General features: G+C 44.7%; 1 protein-coding gene across 5 annotated transcripts; it reads right to left on the bottom strand.

Moving 5' to 3' along the window:
* Positions 1 to 1,005: 1,005 nt before the first annotated feature.
* Positions 1,006 to 27,341, bottom strand: ZNF26 (zinc finger protein 26). 5 transcript variants are annotated; one of them, XM_023196850.3, is made up of 4 exons: positions 26,844 to 27,341; positions 6,425 to 6,551; positions 6,050 to 6,145; positions 1,006 to 3,448 (listed from the first exon to the last, which is right to left on the bottom strand). In XM_023196850.3, exons 1-4 carry the CDS (start codon positions 26,874 to 26,876, stop codon positions 2,103 to 2,105), a joined length of 1,602 nt encoding a protein of 533 aa, XP_023052618.2. In that variant the 5' UTR covers positions 26,877 to 27,341; the 3' UTR covers positions 1,006 to 2,102. The 5 variants fall into 5 exon arrangements, with proteins under 5 accessions (XP_023052618.2, XP_023052620.2, XP_023052621.2 ...); XM_023196852.2 differs by lacking the exon at positions 26,844 to 27,341 and adding an exon at positions 16,477 to 16,495; XM_023196853.2 differs by lacking the exon at positions 26,844 to 27,341 and adding an exon at positions 8,973 to 8,991.

Genomic DNA, 27,341 nt, shown 5'->3' with positions numbered 1-27,341 from the left:
AGCACCTGCAGTGCAAAGTACATCAGAAGAGTTTGCTAGGCTGAGTTCTCAGGTTCTTCCCAGATACTCCTATTCAAATTATCAAGGGATAACTTTTTTTGGGGGGGGAAGGGGAGAATATGGATAACTTTTTCAATGCATGTTTACATTAAGGGATTTAGTGAACATTTGAGGTGAACTGACTTTAATTCACCAAGCCAAATATACTATTTGATCCCCACCATCTCACTCCTACAGCTGTAAGAAACTTTTACAGCAATGTCAAAATTGCTGAGTCTAACACTCCAACCTGAGATGAGATTTCAGGGCTTCAGGCCTGGCATTCTTATGATCTAAGATCTAGCACGATCAAAATCAGCCATCTCCGTCCCATCTCAGATTTTCTCATAAATTTAAAATTCTTAAAAGGCTATAGTTCTTCAATGTTTCCAAAATTTCAGTGCCAGGGACTACAACATTCCAGGTGTACAGAAACAATAACATTAGTTCACGTGATGGGCTAAAAGTTGCTATCTTCAAATATAAACAAGAATGGGATTTTCTTGTCTCAGGAAAAACAGACAAACCTAAATCATATACCCCACTTTTTGTCAACTACATGCTACCAAGGCAACAACTTATCAGTTAAAGCCCTTAGGTTACAAGAAATAGAAAGCTGGCCGGGCGTGGTGGCTCACACCTGTAATCCCAAGACTTTGGGAGGCTGAAGTGGGCGGATCACCTGAGGTCAGGAGTTCAAGACCAGCCTGGCCAACATGGTGAAACCCCATCTCTACTAAAAATACAAAAATTAGCCGGGCGTGGCGGCAGGCAGCTGTAATCCCAGCTACTCGGGAGGCTGAGGCAAGGGAATTGCTTGAACCCGGGAGGCAGAGGTTGCAGCGAGCTGAGATCGCGCCACGGCACTCCAGCCTGGGGGACAAGAGCAAAACTTAGTCTCAAAAAAATAAAAAAGAAATAGAAAGTTATTCTTCTTAAGAAAAAAAAAACAAAAACCCAAACAACAAAAAGTAAAAGACATTTTTATTGAGAAGTGAGGAAACAACAGAAGATCAGAGAAGCAGGTTCTAAAGGGATAGTATCCACAGTTATTCTTGTAATCAATTAGCCAGAATGAATGGATGTTCTCAACAGAATTCTGGGACAAGAATGAATGAGTTCCCACATTTTCTGGTTCACGTGCGAATGAATTACAGACTCAAAATTCTGAAAAAGAGATCACCATTATCCAACAATGGGTAAAATGCTCACCTGTAGCTAGTGGAACGGATACCTGAAAGACACTACCACAGGAAGCACCCAGAGAGGGGAGGTATTTCTCCAGAGAAAACAAGGGTGCTCATGTCAATCAATGGACAACAGGCACGGAACTGCAAAATACAATAAACGTTCATTACAATGAGTTCTCTGAAGCGGCAGCCCTGTAATAAATGCCAGATCTGCTTATGAAAAGAAAAGACAATTAGCATTTAATATGGAAAATACTGGGGGATATTATTCCACAAACTATCAAATATACATATATATAGTTAGATAGACAGAACAAGTTACATTAAAATATAAAATACTAAAAATTTTAGAAATACTTTTCGGTGTTAACTCAGGGAACTCATATGAAATATCCCTTAACTTTAAGAATCTGTTCCCTGTGTTTTTCCTGAACATTACTTTATTTACATATTTTTTAAAAAACAACTTTATACTCCACCATGAAAAGTCAACTGTTCATAACGAGATTTTATTTTACAAAAACACAGCTTCAAATCTGGAATGTGACTTTCCATGGAACACACTTTCAATGGGAAAATGCTTCTTTAATTTATTGAACTTATAAGGTGTTCCTAGTGTAAATTCTCTGAATCTTCATGATGATACTACAACATCTGATACATTTATTGCTCCGCATTCCTTCCATTATTTTCATCTACAAAGATTTGCAACTTATTTCTGAAAGCTTTTACACTCATCCCAAATATGGTTGGTCTCTCTCCTCTCTGATTTTTGACATGAGTGTAGTTTTAGGGCCTCCTGCTTGTAAATCCTGTCTATATTATCTGAAGTCTCCTGAACATCAGTTTCTCACATGGCATCGTTCCGATTTCTCATTTATGAGTCTTCCGATGTATACGAAGCCCTGAATTCCAACAGAAGGATTTCCCACATTCAGAGCACTTCCACGGTTTCTCTCCAGTGTGAACTCTCTGATGTTCACTGAGAGATGACTTCTGAGTGAAGGCTTTTCCACACTCACTGCATTTAAAAGGTTTCTCTCCCGAATGAGTTTTCTGGTGTATCTGAAGTGATGCCTTCCTAGGGTAGGCTTTTTCACATTCATTGCATTCATAGGGTTTCTCAGTTGAATGAGTTCTCTGATGTATAATCAGCTGTGATTTTCCACAAAAGGCTCTCTCACACAGACTACATTCATAGGGTCTCTCTCCGGTGTGTGTTCTCCTGTGGATAACAAGGTATGACTTGCTACTGAAAGCCTTCCCACATTCACTGCATCCATAGGGCTTCTCTCCCGCATGAGCTCTCAGATGTGCAGTGAGCTGTTCCTTCCTACCAAAGGCTTTCCCACATTCACCGCATTGGTAAGGATTATTTCCTGTGTGAACTCCCTGATGTACGATGAGTTGTGTCTTCATATTGAAGGCTTTCCCACAATCACTGCATTGATAGGGTTTTTCTCCCGTATGCATTCGGATGTGAACAAGGAGATAGGACTTACTCCTAAAGGCTTTCCCACATTCACTGCATTTATGTGGTTTCACTCCTGTATGCGTTCTCTGGTGTACAACGAATGGAGACTTCAAACTAAAGGCTTTCCCACATTCACTGCATTCATAGGGTTTCACTCCTGTGTGACTTCTCTGGTGTAAAAGCAGCTGTGATTTCCAACTGTAGGCTTTCCCACATTCACTGCAGCCATAGGGTTTCCCTCCTGTGTGAATTTCCTGATGGACAATGAGCTGTGACCTGAAAGAGAAGACCTTCTCGCACTCACTACATGAGTAGGGTTTTTCTCCTGTATGAACTCTCTGATGAGCATTAAGGTTTGACTTGGCACTGAAGGCTCTTTCACATTTACTGCATTCATAAGGCCGCTCTCCTGTATGAATTCTGAGATGTACAATGAGCTGTGACTTACAACGAAAAGCTTTCCCACATTCACTACACACACAATTTTTTTCTATGCTATGAGCTCTTTGATGCTTAAGAAAATATGGTTCTTCATAACCAGGAAACTTCTCAGAATTCCTTCTCAAATAACTTCTGCTTGAAGCTGAGTTTTGTGTCAAACTTTTCCCATGTGTGTTATAGAGTCTCTGTCTTGAAGAATCATGGGTTTTGCTCAGATTAAGTCTTCTCAACACACTACAAGTATAGCTTCTTTCAATACTTTCAAGCTCATCTTGATTGTTCTGGTACCATTCTTCCCACCCATCTACAAAAAACAAACAAAAGATTAACTTTTGGAATCATGACATAGCCTGATACGGAAATAAACAGTGTGAGGACTGTCATGTAATCAACCTTTCTCTTTTGGTAACAAGTCTACCACACTGGTTCACAAGAAATACTGGCCGAGCATGGGGGCAAGGGAACTGAATCAAAACAGACCAAAATAGGTCCCCTCGTGAAAACTGGTAGCAAATTACCAGTAATCAAAAATAGTTTTTAAAATAGAGGTTTAAAACTGGCACTTGGATTAGCCAGGCATGATGGCGGGCACCCGTAATCCCAGCTACTAGGGAGGCTGAGGCAGGAGCATCACTTGAACCCGGGAAGCAGAGGTTGCAGTGAGCCGAGATCGTGCCACGGCACTAAGTACAAAGTTCCTGAGGAGGAAGCCTGACTGACAGAGTTTAAGAAATAGAAAAAGGCCAGGAGAGCTAAAACCCACTGAGTGAATGAATGAAAGCAGAACCAAATTATTCAAAACCATGGCAAAAAGTTCTTTACATTTCTAAGACTTTTTTTTTTTTTTTTTTTTTTTGAGACAGGGTCTTTGCTCTGTCATCCAGGCTGGAGTGCAGTGGCGCAATCTTGGCTCACCGCAGCCTAGACCTCCTGGGTTCAAGTGATCCTCCCATGTCAGATTCCTGAGTAGCTGGGACTATAGGCACTCGCCACCACATCCAGCTAATTTTTGTATTTTTAGTAGAGATGGGGTTTCACTTGTTGGCCAGGCTGGTCTCAAACTCCTGAGCTCAAGCGATCCATCCGCCTTTGCCTCCCACAGTGCTGGGAGTACAGGCGTGAGCCACAGTGCCCAGTCTAAAGGTTTTTAATTACAGAAAATCTTAGTCTTCTGCATTTAAAAGATCAGTTTGACTGTTCTGTAAAAAGTAAGAAAAGGGCAGAGAAATACTTTCGACAGTTATTGCAGCAGTCCAGAATGAGATAATTTGAACTACACTTCTTGATATACTTTGGATACCTATTCCCGCCCAAGTCTCATGTTGAATTATAATCCCCCATGCTGGAGGTGGGGCCTGGGGGGAAGTGTTCGCATCTGGATCACAGGAGCAGATCCCTCATGGCTTGGTGCAGTCTTCATGATGGTGAGTCCTTGTGAGATCTGGTCATTTGATATTATGGGGTACATTCCGTGCCCCTTCTTGCTCCTGCTTTCACCATGTGATGTGTCCGCTCCCGCTTTGACTTCCACTATGACCGGAGCTACCTGAGACCTCCCCAGAAGCAAATGCTGCCATGCTTCCCATACAGCCTGCAGAACTCTGAGCCAATTAAACCTCTTTTCTTATAAATTACCTAGTCTCAGGTGTTTCTTTATAGCAATGAAACAATGACCTAACACATGTCTGGAATTGAGGAAATTTGGAACATATGGGAGAGAACTAAGATGACTTGCTGAGGGACTGGACGTGGGAGAACAGAAGGGGAGGAGTCAACAGTTTGAATGGCAAGATGGCACTGCTCCTTAGAGATGGAAACACTAAGAAACAAACTTGTGGCCGGGCGCGGTGGCTCAAGCCTGTAATCCCAGCACTTTGGGAGGCCGAGATGGGTGGATCACAAGGTCAGGAGATCGAGACCATCCTGGCTAACGCGGTGAAACCCCGTCTCTACTAAAAAATATACAAAAAACTAGCCGGGCGAGGTGGCGGGCGCCTGTCGTCCCAGCTACTCAGGAGGCTGAGGCAGGAGAATGGCGTAAACCCGGGAGGCGGAGCTTGCAGTGAGCTGAGATCCGGCCACTGCACTCCAGCCTGGGCGACAGAGCAAGACTCCGTCTCAAAAAAAAAAAAAAGAAACTTGTGAAGAAAATGAAGGACTCTGGCTATTTCTTTTGAGGAAGAATGGTAATTTTAGAAGGAAATCCCCATTTCTGATACTGAGAGTAAAGTCTGGGAAAGCATGGGGTAGCGCTCCCACAGGCAGGTAAAACCCAGGACTCATGTGCCAAAGAGAAAGACCTCATTTTTGATGTTACAACACTGGGGGGAAAGCTTAAACCTTCAGAATGGAAGAGTCTTTCGACAGTTACAACATAGGAGAGGAGAGCCAAACTGGGAAAACATACCCCTCTGGACAACGCAAAAGGGAAGTGTAAGGTGTGTAAAATCACTCAGATACAGGGGACACCAGGGCTAAGACTGTGAGTCAAGTCTAGGGGATTTAGCTGTGGAAGGCAAAGGAGGAAATAAAAGAAAGAGAAATAGAGGGCCACGAGCCACACCAAGTGAGGGAAAAAGAAATCCCCTAAAGGTCTCGATGTCCAATGAAACCCGTGACCATGACCATGGGGAGGAGGCAAACTTACCCAAAAGCAAACCTGGAGCAGAGTTCAGGGAAGAGGGGCATGCCTGCCTCTCAACAGTAAGGGGGAAGAAAAACCCAAATACATGAAGAGTGACGGCGATTTCCTTATCTGAGGAGCTCCTGGCTTCATCCTGAGTCAGCTCCAGTAGCTCAAGGACTTCCAGAAGAATTTCTGAAGACAACACTGCGAGTGCCCACTCCTCAGGTACTCACCAGCTCACTCCCATGCCTCCCACCTTCCTCGTTCTCACTCACCCACCTGGACGGCTCTGCCTGGAAATTTTGGCATTTATTATCCATGGATCTTCTCCTTGTTCCAACTTGAAGATTAAGTCAGGCTTGGTACCATGATACCCTGTTGATGGGAAATCACAAAGGGTGGGGACCAGGCTGTTAGGGACAGGACCAAGGAATCAAGAGAGCAAACTACAGGGCAAAACTGCTCATCTCACTTGGGGAAAGATTACAATTAGGAAGTGAGGGACAAATAGGGACGAAGGAAATTTGACCCCTAAAGTTCAAGTTCATAATCATTAAGCACTTCAGAGATCCCAGAGTAGGTCAACAACAAAAAAAGGGATGGCAATTTTTTACTCACTATCTGAGTGATGTGATGTTGAGACGCAGTACCTACCCACTGATAACAGGTTATGATAGTTTTCCAATATCACATCTCTGTATAGGTACTTCTGTGTAGAATCCAGCAGCTGCCATTCATCCCAGGTGAATTCCATAGATATATCCTTGAACGACAATAATCCCTGAAATAACACACATCCTGTTCAATTGGATGCAATTACATTAGGTGATGTAGAAAAGATGTAGAGGAACTGGGAAGGGAAAAATGTTCCTCTACCGACTATTTCCTGTGTCCGGTTTAGCATTTACTCTGTGAGAGAATTAAAAATCAATCAAGGAGTTCCGGGCATGGTGGCTCACGCCTGTAATCCCAGCACATTCAGAGGCCAAGGCAGGAGGATCACAAGGTCAGGAGTTCAAGACCAGCCTGACCAAGATGGTGAAACCCTATCTCTATTAAAAATACAAAAATTAGCCGGGCGCAGTGGCAGGCCACCTGTAATCCCAGCTACTCAGGTGGCTGAGGCAAGAGAATCACTTGAACCCGGGCGGCAGAGGTTGCAGTGAGCCGAGATCGCGCCACTGCACTCCAGCCTGGTGGACAGAGTGAGACTCCATCTCAAAAGACAAAAAAAGAAAAAAAAAATCAATCAAGGAGCTTCTATTTGCCAGTACTCTCTTGGGTCCTGAAGATTTCAGGATGAATAAAATCCAGTTCTGTCTTCAAGAAGCTTTCTATCTTGTAGATAGGAATGAACATTTTATACATGCAAACAAAGTAAGGTGTTCTGAGTCCTTGGTAAAAACATCCAGGGTGCATTTTGCACAGGAATGAAGAGAGCCACTCAAGTAGTCTCAGAAGATTCATGATGTGTTCCTCAAGAAGTTGGGGTGGAAAGGGCAATTCAGGAGGTGTGTGGATGAGGTTCAACTGAGAACAGGGGGATAAACAAGAGAGTTTATCCTTCTACTTGCAGGAGTCTGAAGGCAATTGGTCTGGGGCTTCCATCTCTGCTCCACCTTACACGGCTTCCACTTCCAGGGCAACCCAGTCTAAGATGGCTCTAGTCATCACATCTGCATTCTAAGCAACAGCAAAGAGTGGGGACTGGGAGGGAACAGCAGGGAAATTCAGAAATGGAGTCTGTTTCTGTATATGCCCAACTGAAAAACTGGCAAATCTATTATGAAAGAAAGAAAAAAAAATAGATTGGAACATAATTTGCAGTCCCTGTACCAGGAGCAAGCATCACACAGAACACACGGTAGAGCCTGGTCAATTCAAGGAACTGCAAATATTTCAGACACAGAAAAGACTGCTGTCTTTGTTTTCTATTTTTATAACAGCATACCAGAAACTGGGTGATTTATAAAGAAAAATGTTCATTTAGCTCAAGGTTCTGGAGGCCGGGAAGTCCACGAGCATGGTGCTGGCATCTGGTGAGGGCCTTCTTGCTATGTCGTAACTTGGTAGAAGGCATTACATGATGAGAGACAGGGAGCATGCCAGCTCAGGTCTCTCTTCCTATCCTTATAAAGCTACTAATCCCATCATAGGGGCCCTGCCCTGATGACCTTATCAAATCCTAAATACCTTCTACCTCCAAATATCATCAACAAATAAATTTAGGAATTAAATTTCCAACATATGAAATTTGAAAGATACACTCAAACCATAGCGATGGCTACAATGGGTGAACAGGTAAGAGCTAGACTACAAAATAAACCCAGAGGCCGGGTACAGTGGCTCATGCCTGTAAGCCCAGCACTTTGGGAGGCTGAGGGAAGCAGATCACAAGGTCAGGAGTTCAAGACCAGCCTGATCAACATGGTGAAACCCCATCTCCATTACAAATACAAAAATTAGCCAGCCGTGGTGGTGGGCGCCTGCAATCCTAGCTACTCAGGAGGCTGAGGCAGGAGAATCGCTTGCTTGAACCAGGGAGGCAGAGGTTACAGTGAACCAAGATTGTGACACTGCACTCCAGCCTGGGCGACAGAGCGAGACTCTGTCTCAAATAAATAAATAAGCAAGCCTGGAATGATTTTCCTAGTTTACAGAAAAATTGCCAATGTAGGTTTATATAAATAAGAGAAATAATAGGGCAACGTTCGAAGAAATACAGCCTGAAAATTCTCCCGGAGTGAAGACAAATACAGGAGTTCACATGATAAAAACCTACCAATTGAGATGCAAGATAAGTCAACCAAAAAAAAAAGAGGTCCAAATTTAAGCAGATGGTAATGAAACGTCTGAAAATAAAGTAAAAAGAGAACACCTGATAACCAACTAAAAGGAAAGAACAATGCTTCCTGAAAGTGCGAGAGAAATAAAGTATGGAGAAGAAACAATGCTGATTCTGAAATCTTACACCAGCCAAACTAAAAGGCAAGAATAAGGGAAAATAAGAGACATTTTCAAATATACAAGCACCTGGAAAATTTATATCCATCAAGTGTGGTAGTCATGCCTATAATCCCAGCATTTGGGAGGCTGAGGCGGGAGGATCACTTGAGGCCAAGAGTTTGAGACTATCCTGGGTCACATAGTTAGACCCCATCTCTACAAGTAACAAAAAATGTGTGGGCATGGTGGTGCACACCTGTAGTCCCAGCTACTCAGGAGGCTGAGGTGGAAGGACGGTTTGAGCACAGGAGTTTGAGGCTATAGTTGGCCATGACTGTGCCACTGCACTTTACACTGGGCAACAGAACCAGACTCTGTCTCTAAAAAAAAATTTAACAACTTTTTTAAATTAAAAAAAATATACACCCTATACAGACAACATTAAGACACAGAAAGAATTGGTGGGAAGCTGGATACAATGGTGAGCCCTGAAAACAGCAGAACATAAATCTAAATATTGATTCAAACACATCTGAACTAAAATTATTATCAGCTATACGATTTAAGCATGTGTGTGATGCAAATAGATGAGAATCACAGAAAATGAAGGTATAAAGAAACATCTTTCACTTGGGAAAAGAGAAAATGCAACTGTATAGACTTTGGTTTAAAGGGAAACGTTCAGTGGGTCTGTGAATGACTCAAAGACAACCGAGCACTAAAATGTAGGGAGGGAGCGCGGAGGAAGTACAGCTTCCAAAACAGTAGAGAAAAAACCCACTGACAAAGAACACATTCATGTTAGAAGAAACATACTGAAAACATAACTAAGACAGTCTGAAACTCATGAGATACACCAAAGAAAAAATACAAATTAGAAAATAAATGAAAAAAGATATCAGGTAAATGCTAAATCAATGAAAGCTGATACTCACAGAATTAGCACAAAATAATTGCATTTTTACATCAGTTTAACTCAAGGGACTTAAACTAAAGGCATTTCTTATGCATCCCAAGTAGCATGAAGGTCTCACTACAGCCAACAGCTCCTCTTGCTCAGGCACCTCCGTGTAGGTCACCATCCCTACTGGCTCATCGATACTCGGCCATAATTCTTCTATGCTAGATGGCTTTTCTACCATATACAATTTCACAAATCAAAACACCTACAAAGTTGTAAGATTTATGCCCATTAGGGAGGTGATTTGAAAGTAGGAACAGAGAGAATGGAGAGAAGATTTAAACATGACTATCAGTATCCTCCTCTGAGACTCATTTAAATTACATACAGGAATATAGCACGCACAAACACACCTCTAAAAAAAAAGGGAACTACGTAAACAGAAGCCAGTAAGATATTTTGATAAATTTTTAATAAACAGTAAAGCCAAAAATCTGATAACTGACTTCCCTGAGCAGAAGCTCTCCAGAGGTAAGTTGAGGCACAGCAAACCATCTCTCCCACAGAAGCCCTAAAAGCTCTGGGAACAGTCATCCTGCATGAGGACAACGAGGTGTGAACTGAAAATAGCTAAAAGCAGTATACGAATTAGGCTCCCAGGTCCCAGCCACCTAGGGTCTCCAGGGTGGGTGTTACTCAGCCAACACATGACTACCTAACATGCCAGTGGTGCCAGGTACTCTTAACAAAATCCAGGCTGGGCACTGTGGCTCACGCCTATAATCCCAGCACTTTGGGAGGCCAAGGCGGGTGGATCACCTGAGCTCAGGAGTTCGAGACCAGCCTGGCCAACATGGTGAAACTCCGTCTCTACTAAAAATACAAAAACTAGCTGGATGTGGTGGTGCATGCCTGCAATCCACCTGCTCACACCTGTAATCCCAGCACTTTGGGAGGCTGGGACAGGAGAATCGCTTGAACCCATGAGGTGGAGGTTGCAGTTGAGTAGAGATCGCACCACTGCACTCCAGCCTGGGCGACACAGCAAGACTCTGTCTCAAAACAAAAAACAAACAAACGAAAAATCTGAGCAGGTAAGGGACAGGGTCACCAGAGAGAGGGAGGCACGGGTGCTGTCTCAGACAGGGTGATCAGGGCAGCTCTCTGATGAGGTGATTTCTGGGCAGAAATGCAAGTGCTGTGAGAAGCCACTGAAAGGCTTCTCGCTCTGACTCGTATTTTGAGGAGATCATCCTGACTGCTGTGGAAGAGGGAGGGGGTTGTAAGAGGAGATACCGGGGAGACCAGTTAGGAGGCAACTGTGTTAGTCCAATGGAAGAAGGCGGCTTGGGCCAAGGGGACAGCGATGGGGATGATATGCAGTGGCTGGACTCTGGGCATCCTGTGGGGACAGACCAGAACACAGCCTGACAGAGACACCGTGGCACGCTTAGAGACAGAAGCGGGACCAGGAGGACACCAAGCAGCCTGGCCAAGCAAACTACAGAACTTCCCCTTTAAAGAGGTGGAGAAGCCTGGGGATAACAAACGGAGGAAAGAAGATAGTGAATAACCGGTCCATGAATGACTGAAGATGGGGGAGATCCAACCAGAAAACAGTCCACAGAAGGGAGTCACTGAAGGAGAAAAGTGACCTTGCTAGGAACACGTGGGAAGAAAGGGAAGCCAGTATCCATCCTCTCAAACACGAGGGGCTCCAAGAAAAGGGGACTGTGCAAGCGCCCCACACACAACCTGGACGTCTGCAAGAACTGACCAGGCTAAATCTGGGGACTTTTCAGAAGGAACTGACATGTGCTTAGGAATTTAAGTAAACAAGGATGCGATAACTGCTTTCCTGCAAAAAAATTCTGAAGGCAGAGACTGCAGGGGGACTTTTAAAAGGTAGCAGGGGAGTGAGGGCTCAGCAGCTCACCTCAGGAAGGGCACCGTCTCCCTGCAGCTCACCTCAGGCAGGGCACTGTTTCCCTGGGCCCAAGGAACACCCAGAAGATTCCTGAACTTGACACTTGAGCTCATTAGCAGGCCCCTCCTCAGCAGCACTACTTGCAGGAGGGAGACCCCAGGGGAAAAGGCAGTGAGTAGACTTCTGGGTGAGTCTGCAACCAGTGAGGGAAAGAATCACATACAGCATGGAACTGCTGGGTAGAGCTCTGTCAGAGGCTCTAACCAAGCCCCACAAACTCCACAGATGCCTGTCAGAACACTGGGTACTGACCACCACACAACAGGGGCCTTTGTATCGTTTCCTCTAACCACTGATCTTCCCATCCCAACCCAGAAGGAGCCCCCACCGGAGGGCAACAAGCAAATGGAGTGGGAATAGACAAGCCTCCTCCATCTCCCGTGCAGGCTAGAATGACGGGATGTACGAGAGCTTGGAGTGAATGTGTGGACTGAACTTTCCCATACCTGAAAGTAACTGAGAGTTAATAACAAACAAGACTGTGATCAGAGCATCGTCAGCTCTCCTCACACGACCACTAGGGAAGAAAGGGCTGACAGAGCAAGCCTGAGGCTGTGATGAGAAAAATGAAGACACTACTGTGCCCTTATTATGTTCAAGCCACTCGTCAAGCTGGTCACTTTAAATCTGAGGGAGAAGGAACATGGAACACATCACGTCGATGTGACCATGTTAGAAGCTGGAGGTCTATACCAGAAGAGGAAATGGAGCCCAAAGCAGCTGCTTCTGGGGACACAGGATGGAAGAGGAAAGGTCAGAGCAGAGAGTGGGTAGACCAGGAGCAGCAAGCAGACCAGGAGGCTTGTTATCTATTCTATTTAAAGCCTTTTACTATTTCTTTAAGCTTGATATGAATAAAAATAGGCCGAGCATGGTGGTTCCTGCCTGTAATCCCAGCACTCTGGGAGGCAGAGGTGGGTAGATCACCTGCGGTCAGGAGTTCAAGACCAGCTTGGCCAACATGGTGAAACCCCACCCTACTAAAAATACAAAAATTAGCCAGGTACGGCGGCGCACGCCTGTAATCCCTGCTACTCAGGAGGCTGAGGCAGGAGAATCACCTGAACCCAGGAGGTGGCGGCTGCAGTGAGCCGAGATCGCGCCACTGCACTCCAGCCTGGGCGACAGAGCAAGACTCCATCTCAAAATAAATAAATAAATAAAAGAATAAAAATGAAATACAAAATAATGGTTAAAATTTTGAATTGACCTAGCTTGATCAAAAGAAAATTTTATGACCAGGAAGCAGTCCACAAACTCTAACAGATTTAAAATTTCACAAGAGATTATGATAAACAGTTCTACTGTAATGGGATGCATATGCTGCAAAAAATCACACCATTCAGTCGCATAAAAAGCCATAGGGCTTATGGGAAAAATGGGGTAAAGGCATAGTGCTGGTGACACACAAAAAGAGAACCTAGAACCTGATAAAAACAGTAGTTTTATACATGCTAAATGGTTAACAAACATATAAACACTACAGTAAATATGACACTTTACCTTGAAAATGACCAGTTATTACATGGTGGTGGAAAGAGGGTTATCTGAAATCAGATGGAAAGCTCACATTGTTCCTTAATATAGCAATAGTGTGGAAACAAATTCATGTTGTCAAAGCAAACAAAATAGCAGAACTGACTGTATTTACACATTTGTTCCAAAAATTGGAAAACTTAAAGTGGAGATTTTTCTATGAAAATAAAAGTAACCAAAATTACCCCAGCAAGAATTAGGAAAACCAGGCTACAGCATGGTGGTTTATACCTGTAATCCCAGTACTTTGGGAGGCAGAGATGGGTGGACCACTTGAGTCAGAGTTCATCAAGACCAGCCTAGGCAACATGGTGAAACCCCATCTCTACAAAAAAACACAAAAATCAGCTGGGTGTGGCACACATCTGTAGTCCCAGCTACTTGAGAGGCTGATGCGGGAGGACTCCTTGAGCCTGGGATGCGGAGGGTGCAGTGAGCAGAGATCACGACACTGCACTCCAGCCTGGATGACAGAGTGAGACCCCATCTCAAAAAGAAAAGAAAAGAAAAGAAAAACAGACTAGTCGATGATCATTTTAAAAAACTGAAGTAGTAGTCAAAGGATCAAAGGTATACCCTTCCCAAAAAGGCAACAGTCCCACACTAATAAAAGTTCTAACACCACCCAAAGAACAGAAAATTCCCAGTATATTTCATCTGACGTAGGGCTACGAAATGATGGGACACCTGTATAATGCATCACACAAAGGTGCACAACCCTACAGACAAAACAAGGACAGCACAAACTGTAATCTAACCTCATTTATGATTAACATTGATTAAAATACTTAAAAATATTAGTAAAGTAAAACTAATCCTGCATATGTGTATGTGTGTGTGTATATATATATATAAATATAGCATGTATTTGTACATACGTACATAGCAAACTACACCAAGAGTTTATCCAATGAATTAAAGGATAGTCCACATTTTTAAAAAACAAAAAACAATAAAATAAGTCACATTAGCACATTCATGGAGAACAGTCAATCATCTCAATAGACATAACAAAAGGAACATGATAAAACTCAACACTTTTGGCCCGGCACGGTGGCTCACGCCTGTAATCCCAGCACTTTGGGAGGCCGAGGCGGGCAGATCATTTGAGGTCAGGAGTTCGAGACCAGCCAGACCAACATGGTGAAACCCTGTCTCTACTAAATACAAAAAAATTAATCAGGCATGGTGACGGGAAGCTGAGGCAGGAGAATCGCTTAAACTCAGGAAGTGGAGGTTGTAGTGAGCTGAGATCACGCCATTGCACTCCAGCCTGGGCAACAAGAGCGAGACTGCCCCTCAAAAAAAAAAAAAAAAAAATTCAACACTTTCAAAACTCAGAATTTAAAGCAAACTAAAAGTAAAAGGAATTTCCTTGACGCAATAAAGTGTTTCTTCCCTAAACCTATAGAAAATATCATACTTTGGCTAGGAGTAGTGGCTCACACCTGTAATCCCAGCACTTTGGGAGGCCAAGGCAGGTGGATCATGAAGTCAGGAGATCGAGACCATCCTGGCAAACGCGGTGAAACCCCATCTCTACTAAAAATACAAAAAATTAGCCAGGCATAGTGGCGGGCACCTGTAGTCCCAGCTACTCAGGAGGCTGAGGCAGGAGAACAGCATGAACCTGGGAGGCAGAGCTGGCAGTGAGCCAAGACTGTGCCACCACACTCTAGCCTGGGCAACAGAGCGAGACTCCATCTCAAAAAAAAAAAGAAAAAGAAAATATAATACTTTATATGAACCATTAAAATCATTTCCTTTAAAAACACATGACGGCTGGGGGCAGTGGCTCACGCCTGTAATCCTAGCACTTTGGGAGGCTGAGGCGGGCAAATCACGAGGTCAAGAGATCAAGACAATCCTGACTAACACGGTGAAACTCCATCTCTACTAAAAATACAAAAAATCCGCCAGGAGTGGTAGTGGGCGCCTATAGTCCCAGCTACTCAGGAGGCTGAGGCAGGAGAATCACTTGAACCCGGGAGGCGGAGCTTGTAGTGAGCTGAGATCATGTCACTGCACTCCAGCCCTGGCAACAAAGAGAAAAACTCCATCTCAAACAAACAAACAAACAAACAAAACTAAGAGAATCAGCTGAGATAAAATGAGAACTGGTGGAGATCCACCATCTTGTTTTGCAGCTGCCTGAGACACAGATATGGCTTCTGTTCAACTGACTCTAGAACTATGTAAACAGCTGTTGGATTCTACAGTCCCTGATAAACAGCTCTCACCCGACTGGCAAAGAGCTGCTTGACTTGTGGATGGCAGTTCCAAGGTGAACAAATGACATCCTGTTTGGAAGGCTGCTGCTCTGATTAAAGAAGAGTCAAGAATCTTTCTGAGTTATTTACAGCTTAGAATAATTGGGTAAAGAATGTTTTTGTGAGCAAAATTTACCTTTCTCTCTACCTGATTTCTCCAAAATCTGGAAACTATTCATGAGTATTCTGATCTTATGGCAACAGAGTTATTTACATAAGTTCAGCAAGAATCTGTTTTCCTTTGCAAAAGGACACAATTGGAAAGACTGGTTATTGTATCAAGGCCTCAAATGGAATGGCATATTTTCAGATATAACCAGGCTGCTTTGAGAAATTTAGGTTGGATTTACAGAGCTGATAAAAAGCCTCTTGGAAAGACTGGCCTGGTACTCTGTCCACCTTAAAGATTCCTGACCTGTGGCAAGTAAAGAATGTCACTTTCTTTTTTTTTTTTTGAGACGGAGTCTCGCTCTGTCGCCCAGGCTGGAGTGCAGTGGCGCAATCTCGGCTCACTGCAAGCTCTGCCTCCCGGGTTCACGCCATTCTCCTGCCTCAGCCTCCCGAGTAGCTGGGACTACAGGCGCCCGTCATCTCACCAGGCTAGTTTTTTGTATTTTTTAGTAGAGACGGGGTTTCACCGTGTTAGCCAGGATGGTCTCGATCTCCTGACCTCGTGATCCACCCGTCTCGGCCTCCCAAAGTGCTGGGATTACAGGCTTGAGCCACCGCGCCCAGCCAAGAATGTCACTTTCTAACAGGCTCAGGAACCTCATGGTATTTTGGGGTCTCGAGAAGACAGGAATTTGTACAGGTGTTACAAGCACAGTCGAGCGGCAAATCCTTGGGTTGGCTTCTGGCCTTCTAAGCTTTTAAAAAGTCGAATCAAAAATTCCTTATAAAAGTTCCAGCAAGGCCGGGAGTGGTGGCTCACACCTGTAATCCCAATACTTTGGGAGACCAAGGTGGGCAGATTATGAGGTCAGGAGTTCGAGACCAGCCTGACCAACATGGTGAAACCCTCTATCTACTAAAAATACAAAAATTAGCCAAGCATGCTGGCACGTACCTGTAGTCCCAGCTACTCAGGAGGCTGAGGCAGGAGAATCGCTTGAACCCGGGAGGCGAAGCTTGCAGTGAGCCGAGATTGCGCCATTGCACTCTAGTCTGGGTGACAGTGTGCACCCATCTCAGAAAAAAAAAAAAAAAAAGAAGCTCCAGTAAAGTCAACTTAAAAGAAGCCTACATGGCTGGTCACTATCCTTGCCATTCTTTATGCAAATAACCAGGCCAAGTATGAGACCAACATTTATTTGCAAATAAATTGGTCCTGCTATGATTTATTCTTGGTAGAAGCAGGAAAACTGGAGACAGAAAATTTTAGATTCTGATTGCTGTTCTGAGTTTTAGTATTTGCCTATAATTTGGGCTAATTCTGAATTATTTCCTGGCTACAAGAAGTCCCTAAAAAGGAATGAGGTTTTCATTTTCTTCATGATACTTTTAGTTGGCCCATTAACGGAATAGGTTATTTGCTGCTGTTGTTCCGGCACAATCAAAAGTTCTCTTTCATTTGTAATCCTTGCGGGCATTATATTTCTATTATTCAAATTATTATGTATCTCTCAATGTTTTACTTCATCTGAGAAAACCAAAGTCATAGTATCCTGAAGACCAGAAATGATTCAATAACCCTGTGAATCTCCTTAATTTGGAATCCTCCTGGGCCTGATGTGTTTTCCACTGCCAATGCACTGCTGCTAAAGCTACGCCACATCAAGCACCCTCCCTAAGGTTCAGAGGAGGGTGCCTAAGATAGAAAAGTTGGGCCGGGCGCGGTGGCTCAAGCCTGTAATCCCAGCACTTTGGGAGGCCGAGACGGGCGGATCACAAGGTCAGGAGATCGAGACCATCCTGGCTAACATGGTGAAACCGCATCTCTACTAAAAAAATACAAAAAACTAGCCGGGCGAGGTGGCGGGCGCCTGTAGTCCCAGCTACTTGGGAGGCTGAGGCAGGAGAATGGCGTAAACCTGGGAGGCGGAGCTTGCAGTGAACTGAGATCGGGCCACTGCACTCCAACCCGGGTGACAGAGCAAGACTCCGTCTCAAAAAAAAAAAAGATAGAAAAGCTGGATTGGGAGGTAAAGTGTGAAGGCCAAAGCCATCTTGGAAGCTCATCTACCACGTGGGCTTTTGATTAACTCCTGTTCTGGGAAGGCCTGTAAGATTTCCAGTTCATCTATTGTTCCTTGTGTCAGAGCAGGTACTTACCATAAATCCTACCGTTAGGTCAATCTTGATGCAACCATACTTCAACTGTCCTACACATCCCTTCTGAACCACCCCTCCCTATGGTCTAGATGCCCTGGGTCTGGGGGTGCAGGGATCCACCATCTTGTCTTGCCACCACCTGAGACACAGACATGGCTTCTGTTCCTAAGTCCCTATCAAATGTTTCTTTCTAAGAAACAAACAAACAAACAAAAACACATGAGAACCAGTAAGAAAAGTCAACAGGGTAGCACTTTTAAACAAATCAGTAAGGAACAGCTTTTTGGTACATTAGCAGTAACCAACTAGAAAATATAATAAGAAAATGCCTATATGATCATAACAAATCTAGAAAGTACTTAGAAATAAAAATATTTAAAATGCAGGAACACCTAACAAAAAATACACATGATAAAATATGTAAGTACAGAAGAGATTGAAGCAATATACCATGTTTATGATGAATAGACTTATATGGTAAAGATATTAATTTTGCCAGGCACAGTGGCTCACCCCTGTAATCCCAGCACTTTGGGAGGCCGAGGCGGGCGAATCACGAGGTCAGGAGATTGAGATCATCCTGGCTAACACAGTGAAACCCTGTCTCTACTGAAAATGTAAAAAATTAGCCAGGCATGATGGCGGGCGCCTGTAGTCCCAGCTACTCAGGAGGCTGAGGCAGGAGAATGGCGTGAACCCGGGAGGCAGAGCTGGCAGTGAGCCAAGATTGTGCCACAGCACTCCAGCCTGGGTGATAAAGCAAGCAAGACTCCGTCTCAAATAAATAAATTAATTAAAGATATTAATTTTCGACAAATTAATTTGCAAATTTGATAAATTCTCAATGAAAATACCAAGAAAAATTTTCATTTTATTTCATCTAATAATTCTAACTCTCGTTACCGTAAAATAAAATCATACGCTTGGACTACTGCTGCTACAACTAGAAAATTTTAAATACCCTTATCTTTTTAAAAAAACAGAGACCTATGGAAACAAGGAGGACTAAATAAACTAAAATTGCAGAGAGAAAAGAGCTGCTCTTAGGTGAGCTAAAATGGGTGGCTGTTACCGATCTGGGTCATTTGCTCAGCTTGAGAACAGTGAAGGAAGGGCTCAGCCCAGACAGAGGACTATTATAGGGGAAAGAGAAACCAGTGAAGGTTTTGATGCGCCCCAGTGGACAGTGAGTTTTCCCCATGGGACATCTGTTGAGTGCTGGTCAGTGCAGGAAGCTGCAGGCTGGGCTGGAACGGCAGACTGAGTCCCCCACAGGCTGAAGGTGCTCCAGAAACAAAGTACCTACCAGTAAATACATCATCCAGAAACCTGAGGCCACAGGTAATAGAGTCCAGCCCCTAAACAGCTCAATTCCTGTTTAAACTGAAGTGATCAGCCATTCCCCTACTGCATGACAGAGAAAAAGGGAAATATCCTCTGATATAAAACAACAGGAAGGCCAGGCGTGGTGGCTCACCCCTGTAATCCCAGCATTTCAGGAGGCCAAGGTGGGTGGATCACCTGAGGTCAGGAGTTTGTCGAGACCAGCCTGACCAACATGGTGAAATCCCATCTCTACTAAATATACAAAACTTAGCCAGGCATGGTGGTGGGCGCCTGTCATCTCAGCTACTGGGGAGGCTGACGCAGGAGAATTGCTTGAACCCAGGAGGCGGAGGTTGCAATGAGCCAAGATCGCACCATTGCACTCCAGCCTGGGCGACAATGCAAGACTCCATCTCAAAAAAAACCACAACAGTAAACTTTGGCCTCTGTGGTTATTCCTTTTAAAACAATGTCAGCAAAGAATTGAAAACTTTGAGACATGAGGCAGGAAAATATGACTGACAAAAGGAATAGGCAGATAATTGATCCAGACACACAGATGATCCAGACAATGTTAGCAGACAAGTAATATTACAAATAACTATCATAATACATAACTGTATAAGTATTTAAAATACAGAAAAGTTGTATAAAGTGAATAAAAAGAGAATTGGAATTAAAATAAAATAAAAAAAGAACAAGGAGACATTTAGAAACAAACAACTGATCCCTGAAATAAGCATCAACGGGACAACGGCCACCACAAGCCCGTTAAGGATGTGGAGCAAACCATGCTTCTCGGGGGCTGTGCTACTGTCCAGTGAGCACACGGTGAGAGCAATGCTGCTAACGCCTACGCAACACACCCACATCAACTACAGTGCTGCAATTTTTCGAAAAGTGGAAAACCTCTTTTCCATGAAAATAAAAAAGGATGTAGGGCAAATGCAGCTCTCAATTCCTGGTACTGGGAATGTGAAGTCATTTTGCCACTTTGGAAAACCGAGAGTATGTACTAAATTTAAATGTATGTATACAGTGACTCAACGGTATCACTCGTAAGTATGTGCCCAGTGGTTCTCAATGGGTAAGAGGGAGATTTTGTCCCCCAGGGGGCATTTGACAATGTCTGGAGCCATTTATGGTTGTCACAGTGGGGCAGTGCTACTGGCACCTACATGGGTCGGGGCCAGGAATGCTGCTCAACATCCCACAACGCCCAGGACGTTCCTCCGCAACAAAGAATTATTCAGTCCAAAATGTCAATAGTGCTGAGGCTGAAAAATCCTGGTGTGTGCCTAACAGAAAGGACAGCTGATGTCTACCAAAATAAATGTGCAAAAATATTCATAGTAGTGTTATCGAAAATAGCCAGTAACTGAAAACAACCTAAACACTGATGTTGATAACAGATGATTACAAGAGACAAACTATGACATGTTCATACAACAGAATATCACACAACTTCACAAAAATAAACCAACACAAACATTTTAAGGATATAAACATCTGCATTAAAAATGTATAGGGAAAGACCTAGAAGAATATCTACCAAACCGATTACCTCCGAGGAGAGAAAGGGGATTGGGATGGGTGGGTGGTTATAAGAGACAATTGTGTTCTCAGAGAATGTAGAAAAATAGCAACTGTATCATCAAAAATTAACAGTTCCAGTTCTGCATGTAAAGAGCCTGTAAGCAGCCACTCTGTCCTAACAACAAGTAAAAAGTTTAACAAACTGAAAAATCAACAACTCTTCTTAGATCTGAAAGAGAAGTGAAAATACAGGGCAAACCACTGTCCCCAAAATCAGAGACAGGCAGAAACACAGCACTTACCAGAGCACAAACCTCTGTGAGAAACAGTGTCAGGACAGAAATACCTGAACTGCAACTGACAAACTGCTAGAGGCTAGGTGTGTACATGTCTGAAGTTAAAACGCCCAAGGGGGGGCCGGGCGCGGTGGCTCATGCCTGTAATCCCAGCACTTTGGGAGGCCGAGGTGGGTGGATCACGAAGTCAGGAGATCGAAACCATCCTGGCTAACACGGTGAAACCCCGTCTCTACTAAAAAAATACAAAAAATTAGCTGGGCATGGTGGCGGACACCTGCAGTCCCAGCTACTTGGGAGGCTGAGGCAGGAGAATGGCGTGAACCCGGGAGGCGGAGCTTGCAGTGAGCCGAGATGGCGCCACCGCACTCCAGCCTGGGTGACAGAGTGAGACTCCATCTCAAAAAAAAAAAAAAGTCCAGGGGGACCCACTTATGGTAGGAGTGGAGGGAGACAAGGTCCCAAGCTTTTCTGAGTTTTACTTTCAGGAGCTCAACCAGGTTCCCAGAGCCTAATCTACTAAGGTTTTGTCAGAGCCTAACTAACCTGAGGGAAGAGATAGACCAAATTCCATCCTGTCCCATCTAAGGGATGGGGTGGGGGTGGCCTGGGAAATACTTGTGAGGTTCGGAGTCCAGGGGAACAGGCTCACAAAGAGACAGACCTAATCAGGGGCCTACAGAATGCTCACCCTTTCCCGACATCTCACCACCACATTAGTAAAGTACTATTAAAAGTAAATCTTTGTACTCAGTACATCATGTCCAGCTACGAACAAAAAGGGACAAGGCAATACTAAAAGGCAAATAAACATAGACAGGGTGACCAGGCACAGTGGCTTACGCCTGTAATCCTGGCACTTTTGGAGGCCGAGGTGGGCAGATCACCTGAGGTCAGGAATTCGAGATCAGCCTGGCCAGTATGGTGAAACTCCATCTCTACTAAAAATAAAAAAATGGCTGGGCGCGGTGGCTCACGTCTGTAATCCCAACACTTTGGGAGACTGAGGCAGGCAGATTACTTGAGGTCAGGAGTTCAAAACCAGCCTAGCCAACACAGTGAAACTCTGTCTCTACTAAAAATACACAATTTAGCCAGACACCATGGTGTGCACTTGTAGTCCCGGCTACTCAGGAGGCTGAGGCACAAGACTGGCTTGAACCCAGGAGGTGGAAGCTGCAGTGAGCCCAGATCGCACCACTGCACTCCAGCCTGGGCAAGAAAGTGAGACTCCATCTCAAAAAAAAAAAAAAAAAGAGGCCAGGCATGGTGGCTTAAGCCTGTAATCCCAGCAGTTTGGGAGGCCAAGACGGGTGGATCACCCGTCTTGATCATAAGATCAAGACCATCCTGGCTAACACGGTGAAACTCTGTCTCTACTAAAAAATACAAAAAACTAGCCGGGCGAGGCGGCAGGTGCCTGTAGTCCCAGCTACTCAGGAGGCTGAGGCAGGAGAATGGCGTAAACCCGGGAGGCGGAGCTTGCAGTGAGCTGAGATCCAGCCACTGCACTCCAGCCTGGGCGACAGAGCGAGACTCCGTCTCAAAAAAAAAAAAAAAAAGAAAAATAAAAAAGAAATACTAGTGATCAAAAACACTGTACAGAAGTGAAGAATGCCTTTGACGGGCTATGTATTATGTAGACGGTATGAGATTGAGGGAAAAAAATCAAACCTCCAAGCAAAGAGAACACTGGGGAAAAAAAAAAGAACAGAATATCCAAGAACTGTGGACAGCCATAAAAGGTGTAGATATGCACAATGGAAACACCCGAAGGAAAGCAAAAGAACAGAAGAAAGACAGCCGGTGCCTGATGCATGGTGGTTTGACTTAGTATTTTTCAATTTTACAACAGCGCAAAAGCAATACACATTCAGCACATTCCCCAACTTACAATGAGGCTCCATCTGGATAAACCTATTATAAGTTGAATATATTATAAGTCAAAAATGCACTTCTGACAAAGAGATTTTCAATTTATGATGAGTTTATCAGGATATAACCACATCATTAAGTCAAGGAACATCTATATATGAAACAATAATTACTGAAAATTTTGCGGAAGTAATGTCGGACACCAAATCACAGATGGAGGAAAATCCGAGAATACCAAGAAGATACATGCCAAAAAACCTGCATGTAGGCATATCATTTTTAAAACACAAAAAATCAAAGATAAGCCTGAGGGGGAAAAAAATACCTTACCTACAGAAACCACACAAGCAAGAAAATGGAGTGAACAGTTAAGATGTTTAGAGAAAAAAAAAATCCATCAAAACAGAATTCTGTACCCTGCAAAATTATCCTTCAAAAGTAAAGAAAGACTTTCTCAAAAACTAAGATAATTTATTGCTGTTACAAGTAAACTTGCCTCAACTGGGCAGAAAAGGAAAATACAGGTCAGAAACAGATACAATTTCTTTTTTTTTTTTTTCTTGAGACAGGGTCTTACTCTGTCACCCAGGCTGGAGTGCAGTGGCATGATCTTGGCTCACTGCAACCCTCACCTCCTGGGTTCAAGCGATTCTCATACCTCAGCCTCCTGAGTAGCCAGGACTACAAGCACGCACCACCACACCTGGCTAATTTTTATATTTGTAGTAGAGACATGGTTTCGCCATGTTTGCCAGGCTGGTCTTGAATTCCTGACCTCAAATGACCTGCCCGCCTCAGCCTCCCGAAGTGCTGGGATTACAGGGATGAGGAGCCACCAGGCCCGGCCACAGATATACATTTTAAAAATTGAGAACATGAAAGAAAGAATAAGTGAAAGTAAAATTAAAACTTTTTTCTTATCTTTTTTTTGAGACGGTCTCACTCTGCTGCCTAAGCTGGAGTACAGTGGTGTGACAGCCTCAAACTCCTGGGCTCAAGTGATCCTCCCACCTCACCTCCCAAGTAGCTGGGGCTACAGGTGCACACTAGCACACTTGGTTTTTTTTTTTTTTTAGGTTTTTTGTTGTTGTTGTTGTTTTGTATAGACAAGGTCTCTGTGTTGCCCAGGCTGGTCTCAAACTCCTGGCTTCAAGCTAGCCTCCTGCCCTCAGCCTCCCAAAGTGCTGGGATTACAGGCGTCAGCCAACATGCCTAGCTATTTTTCTTTTCTTGTTGTTGTTGAGACGGAGTTTCGCTCTGTCACCCAGGCTGGAGTACAGTAGCATGATCTTGGCTCACTGCAACCTCTGCTTCCTGAGTTCAAGCGATTCTCCTGCCTCAGCCTCCTGAGCAGCTGGGATTACAGGTACGCGCCACCACGCCCGGCACTAATTTTTGTATTTTTAGTAGCAACGGGGTTTCACCATGTTGGTCAGGCTAGTCTTTTTGTTGTTGTTGTTGTTGTTGTTGTTGTTGAGGCGGAGTCTCGCTCTGTCGCCCGGGCTGGAGTACTGTGGCCGGATCTCAGCTCACTGCAAGCTCCGCCTCCCGGGTTCACGCCATTCTCCTGCCTCAGCCTCCCGAGTAGCTGGGACTACAGGCGCCCGCCACCTCGCCCGGCTAGTTTTTTGTATTTTTTAGTAGAGACAGGGTTTCACCGTGTGTTAGCCAGGATGGTCTCGATCTCCTGACCTCGTGATCCGCCCATCTCGGCCTCCCAAAGTGCTGGGATTACAGGCTTGAGCCACCACGCCCGGCCCAGGCTGGTCTTAAACATCTGATCTCGTGATCCACCTGCCCTGGCCTCTCAAAGTGCTGGGATTACAGGCCTGAGCTGCCACGCCTGAGCCACCATATCCGGCTATGCCTAGCTATTTTTCTTATTCTTAGTTGACCTAGTCTGTTCAAAATAGTAATAGTGGCTGGGCACGGTGGCTCACACCTGTAATCCTAGCACTCTGGGAGGCCAAGGTGGGCGGATCATGAAGTCAGGAGATCGAGACCATCCTGGCTAACATGGTGAAACTCCGTCTCTATTAAAAATACAAAAAAATTAGCTGGGTGTGGTGGCACAAGCCTGTAGTCCCAGCTACTCAGGAGGCTGAGACAGGTGAATCACTTGAACCCAGGAGGTGGAGGTTGCAGTGAGCCGAGATCGCGCCACTGCACTCCAGCCTGGGCAACAGAGCGAGACTCTGTCTCAAAAAAAAACACCGAAAAACTCCTGGAACTGAGTGATTATACCAAGGTTGCAGGATACAAACTTAATGTACAAAAGTCAACCCCTTTCTTGTACGCAGGTGTAAGCTGAATTTGAAATAAAAAACACAATACCATTTACAGTAGCACACACAACAATGAAATACTTAGGCGTAAGTCTAACAAAATATATAATGATATTATATAAAATCTTTATGAGAAAACCCACCAAACACTGCTGAACGAAAACTAAGAACTACATAGATATAACATATTCATGGATAGGAAGACTCAATATTCAAGACTTCAGCTCTTCCCAGCTTGATCTACAGATTCAATGCACTGTCAGTTAAAATCCCAGCAAGTTATTTTGCAGATGTTAACGAACTGCTTATGAAGTTTAGACAGACAAAAGACTTAGATTAGCTAACAGGATACTGAAGCAGAAGGATAAAGTTAGGAGAATGAACCTGACTTCAAGACTTATAGGCTGGGCATGGTGGCTCACACCTGTTATCCCACCAACGCTTTGGGAGGCCAAGGAGGAAGAAGTGCTTGAGGCCAAGAGTTGCCGGCCAGCCAGGGTAACACAGTGAGACCCTATCTGCACCAAAAAAAGGAAAAAAATTTAATTAGCCAGATGTGGTGGCACGTGCCTGTAATCCCAGTTACTCAGGAAGCTGAGGGGGGAGGATCCCTTGAGCCCAGGAGTTCGAGGCTGCAATGAGCTGTGACTGTTCCACTGCACTCCAGCCTGACAGAGCGAGACTCCGCCTCAACAAAATAAAAAAAGACTTATTTTAAAGCTCCAAAAATCAAGACAGTGTGGTAGTGTGGTATTAGTGAAAGAACAAATAGATCAACAGAACTCAATAAAGAGTCCAGAAATAGGCCCATATAAATATAGTCAACTGATCTCTGACAAAGGAACAAACTCACAGGGGGGAAAAATCCACTCCTAACTTTCTCTCATTTCTTTAGCACCACAGCCTTCCTCACTGTGTCCTTTCCTTTCATTAACTTGAGTCGTCACCTCGGTCCTCTTGAGGGTTCTAGTTGGTCACACTCTGAGCTTCCACGAATATAATAAAATGTCTTTAGATATTTCCAGTTTAGACCTCCCATGTGAGTTACAGGCTGAAATATAGGCATTGGATATTCAACACCTGCGAAAGTCTCTCCCAGGGTCCCTCTTCTAACAGCATTCCTAGTCTCCGGCTGTACAGCTCAGAGGCAGAGCACAACATCCGGCAACATCGTCGCCACCACTCATCGAGTGCAATGGATTTGGCAATGAAATCACTTGTAAAGTCTTCCCTCTGGTTCACTCCATGAATCATTCATAAAGTCCAGATGATCCACTGGCCCGCCCCTTACCTCTTGGACTCTCGGGCTCCGCTCCTAGCCTTTTCTCCCTACTCATACACCCGTCATTGTGTCCACAGTTCACTAGACTACCCTCCCCACCAAACCAAAGCTCCTCTAAAATCAGGAACACACATAATTTATCTCTGCATTGCCAGCACCAGCTCTAGAGTTCAGCACACAAAAAGGCACTCCATAAACAAGCATTTGGCCAAACGAAAAAGGAGGAACTGGTAATTTCTTCAACAAAGTTCCAACGGTCTGCATAAGACAACTTTCTGTAGAAAACACGCAAAGATGGAGGATCCTCAGATTTCAGGGCCCGCAGCTGGCAATGAAGTGCAGTATAATTGCCTGTCACAGATTACAAGGAGGCACGTTTCTGCAGGACCAGAGCTTGGGTGAGCTTTAGAGGAGCTTTGGTTTGGCGGGGAGGGTAGTCTAGTGAACTACGGACACAATTACAGGTGAACGTGAGTTCAGTTCCCGGGAGTAACCCTGAAGAGATCAACGTGGCCACCCTCAGTATCCAGTCGACTTTTAAACACGGAAAGTCTCTACTTACCCAGCACGAAGCTGTCCGGAAACTGGTGGCCATCCCCACGCCCACGTTCGTGCGCTGCCTAGGGGGCAGGACTCGCGGGCTGCGGGAGACCGTGAGGGATGCGTCCGCCCGAAGACAGGTGCGGGCCCCGGGCCCCAGGCACCTGACCGTCCCGGGGCTGAGTCGCTCGCAGGGACGCCGGCTCCTCAGCTCTCGCCCAACGCGGAACGCGCGTGACTAGACAGCCTCCCGGTCTGGGTACCAGGAGTCGCACCGATGGATTTGTGCCGTTCAGCAGCCCTAACTCGGGAGAGCAGGCGGCTGGCCTGGCTCCGTCCACGCCCCGGACCGAAGGAGGTATTTAGCTGGTCAAGTCCCTGGTCTGCCCAGGATAATCCAAGCCGCTTAGTTCCGCGCCTCCGCGGTCACAGAGACTAGCCAGGTACACCCACTGGCCAGATTTCGGTCCACTGAGTCTAAGCCGGAAACAGCCCTGCACGCGCGCACCCGACTAAGACA

This window comes from Piliocolobus tephrosceles, chromosome 10 (genome assembly GCF_002776525.5).
Source record: "Piliocolobus tephrosceles isolate RC106 chromosome 10, ASM277652v3, whole genome shotgun sequence".
In the NCBI taxonomy this organism is placed as follows: Eukaryota; Metazoa; Chordata; class Mammalia; order Primates; family Cercopithecidae; genus Piliocolobus; species Piliocolobus tephrosceles.
The sequence above is the reverse complement of the archived record's forward strand: the minus strand, read 5'-3'. Positions and strand labels throughout refer to the sequence as shown.

Coding starts and splice junctions, on each gene's coding strand:
- ZNF26 (XM_023196850.3), bottom strand. CDS start 26,876: ATGGCCACCAGTTTCCGGACAGCTTCGTGCTGG. Junction 6,552..26,843: donor TCCGGACAGCTTCGTGCTGG/GTAAGTAGAGAC, acceptor GTGTTATTTCAG/GGATTATTGTCGTTCAAGGA. Junction 6,146..6,424: donor TCATAACCTGTTATCAGTGG/GTAGGTACTGCG, acceptor TCCCATCAACAG/GGTATCATGGTACCAAGCCT.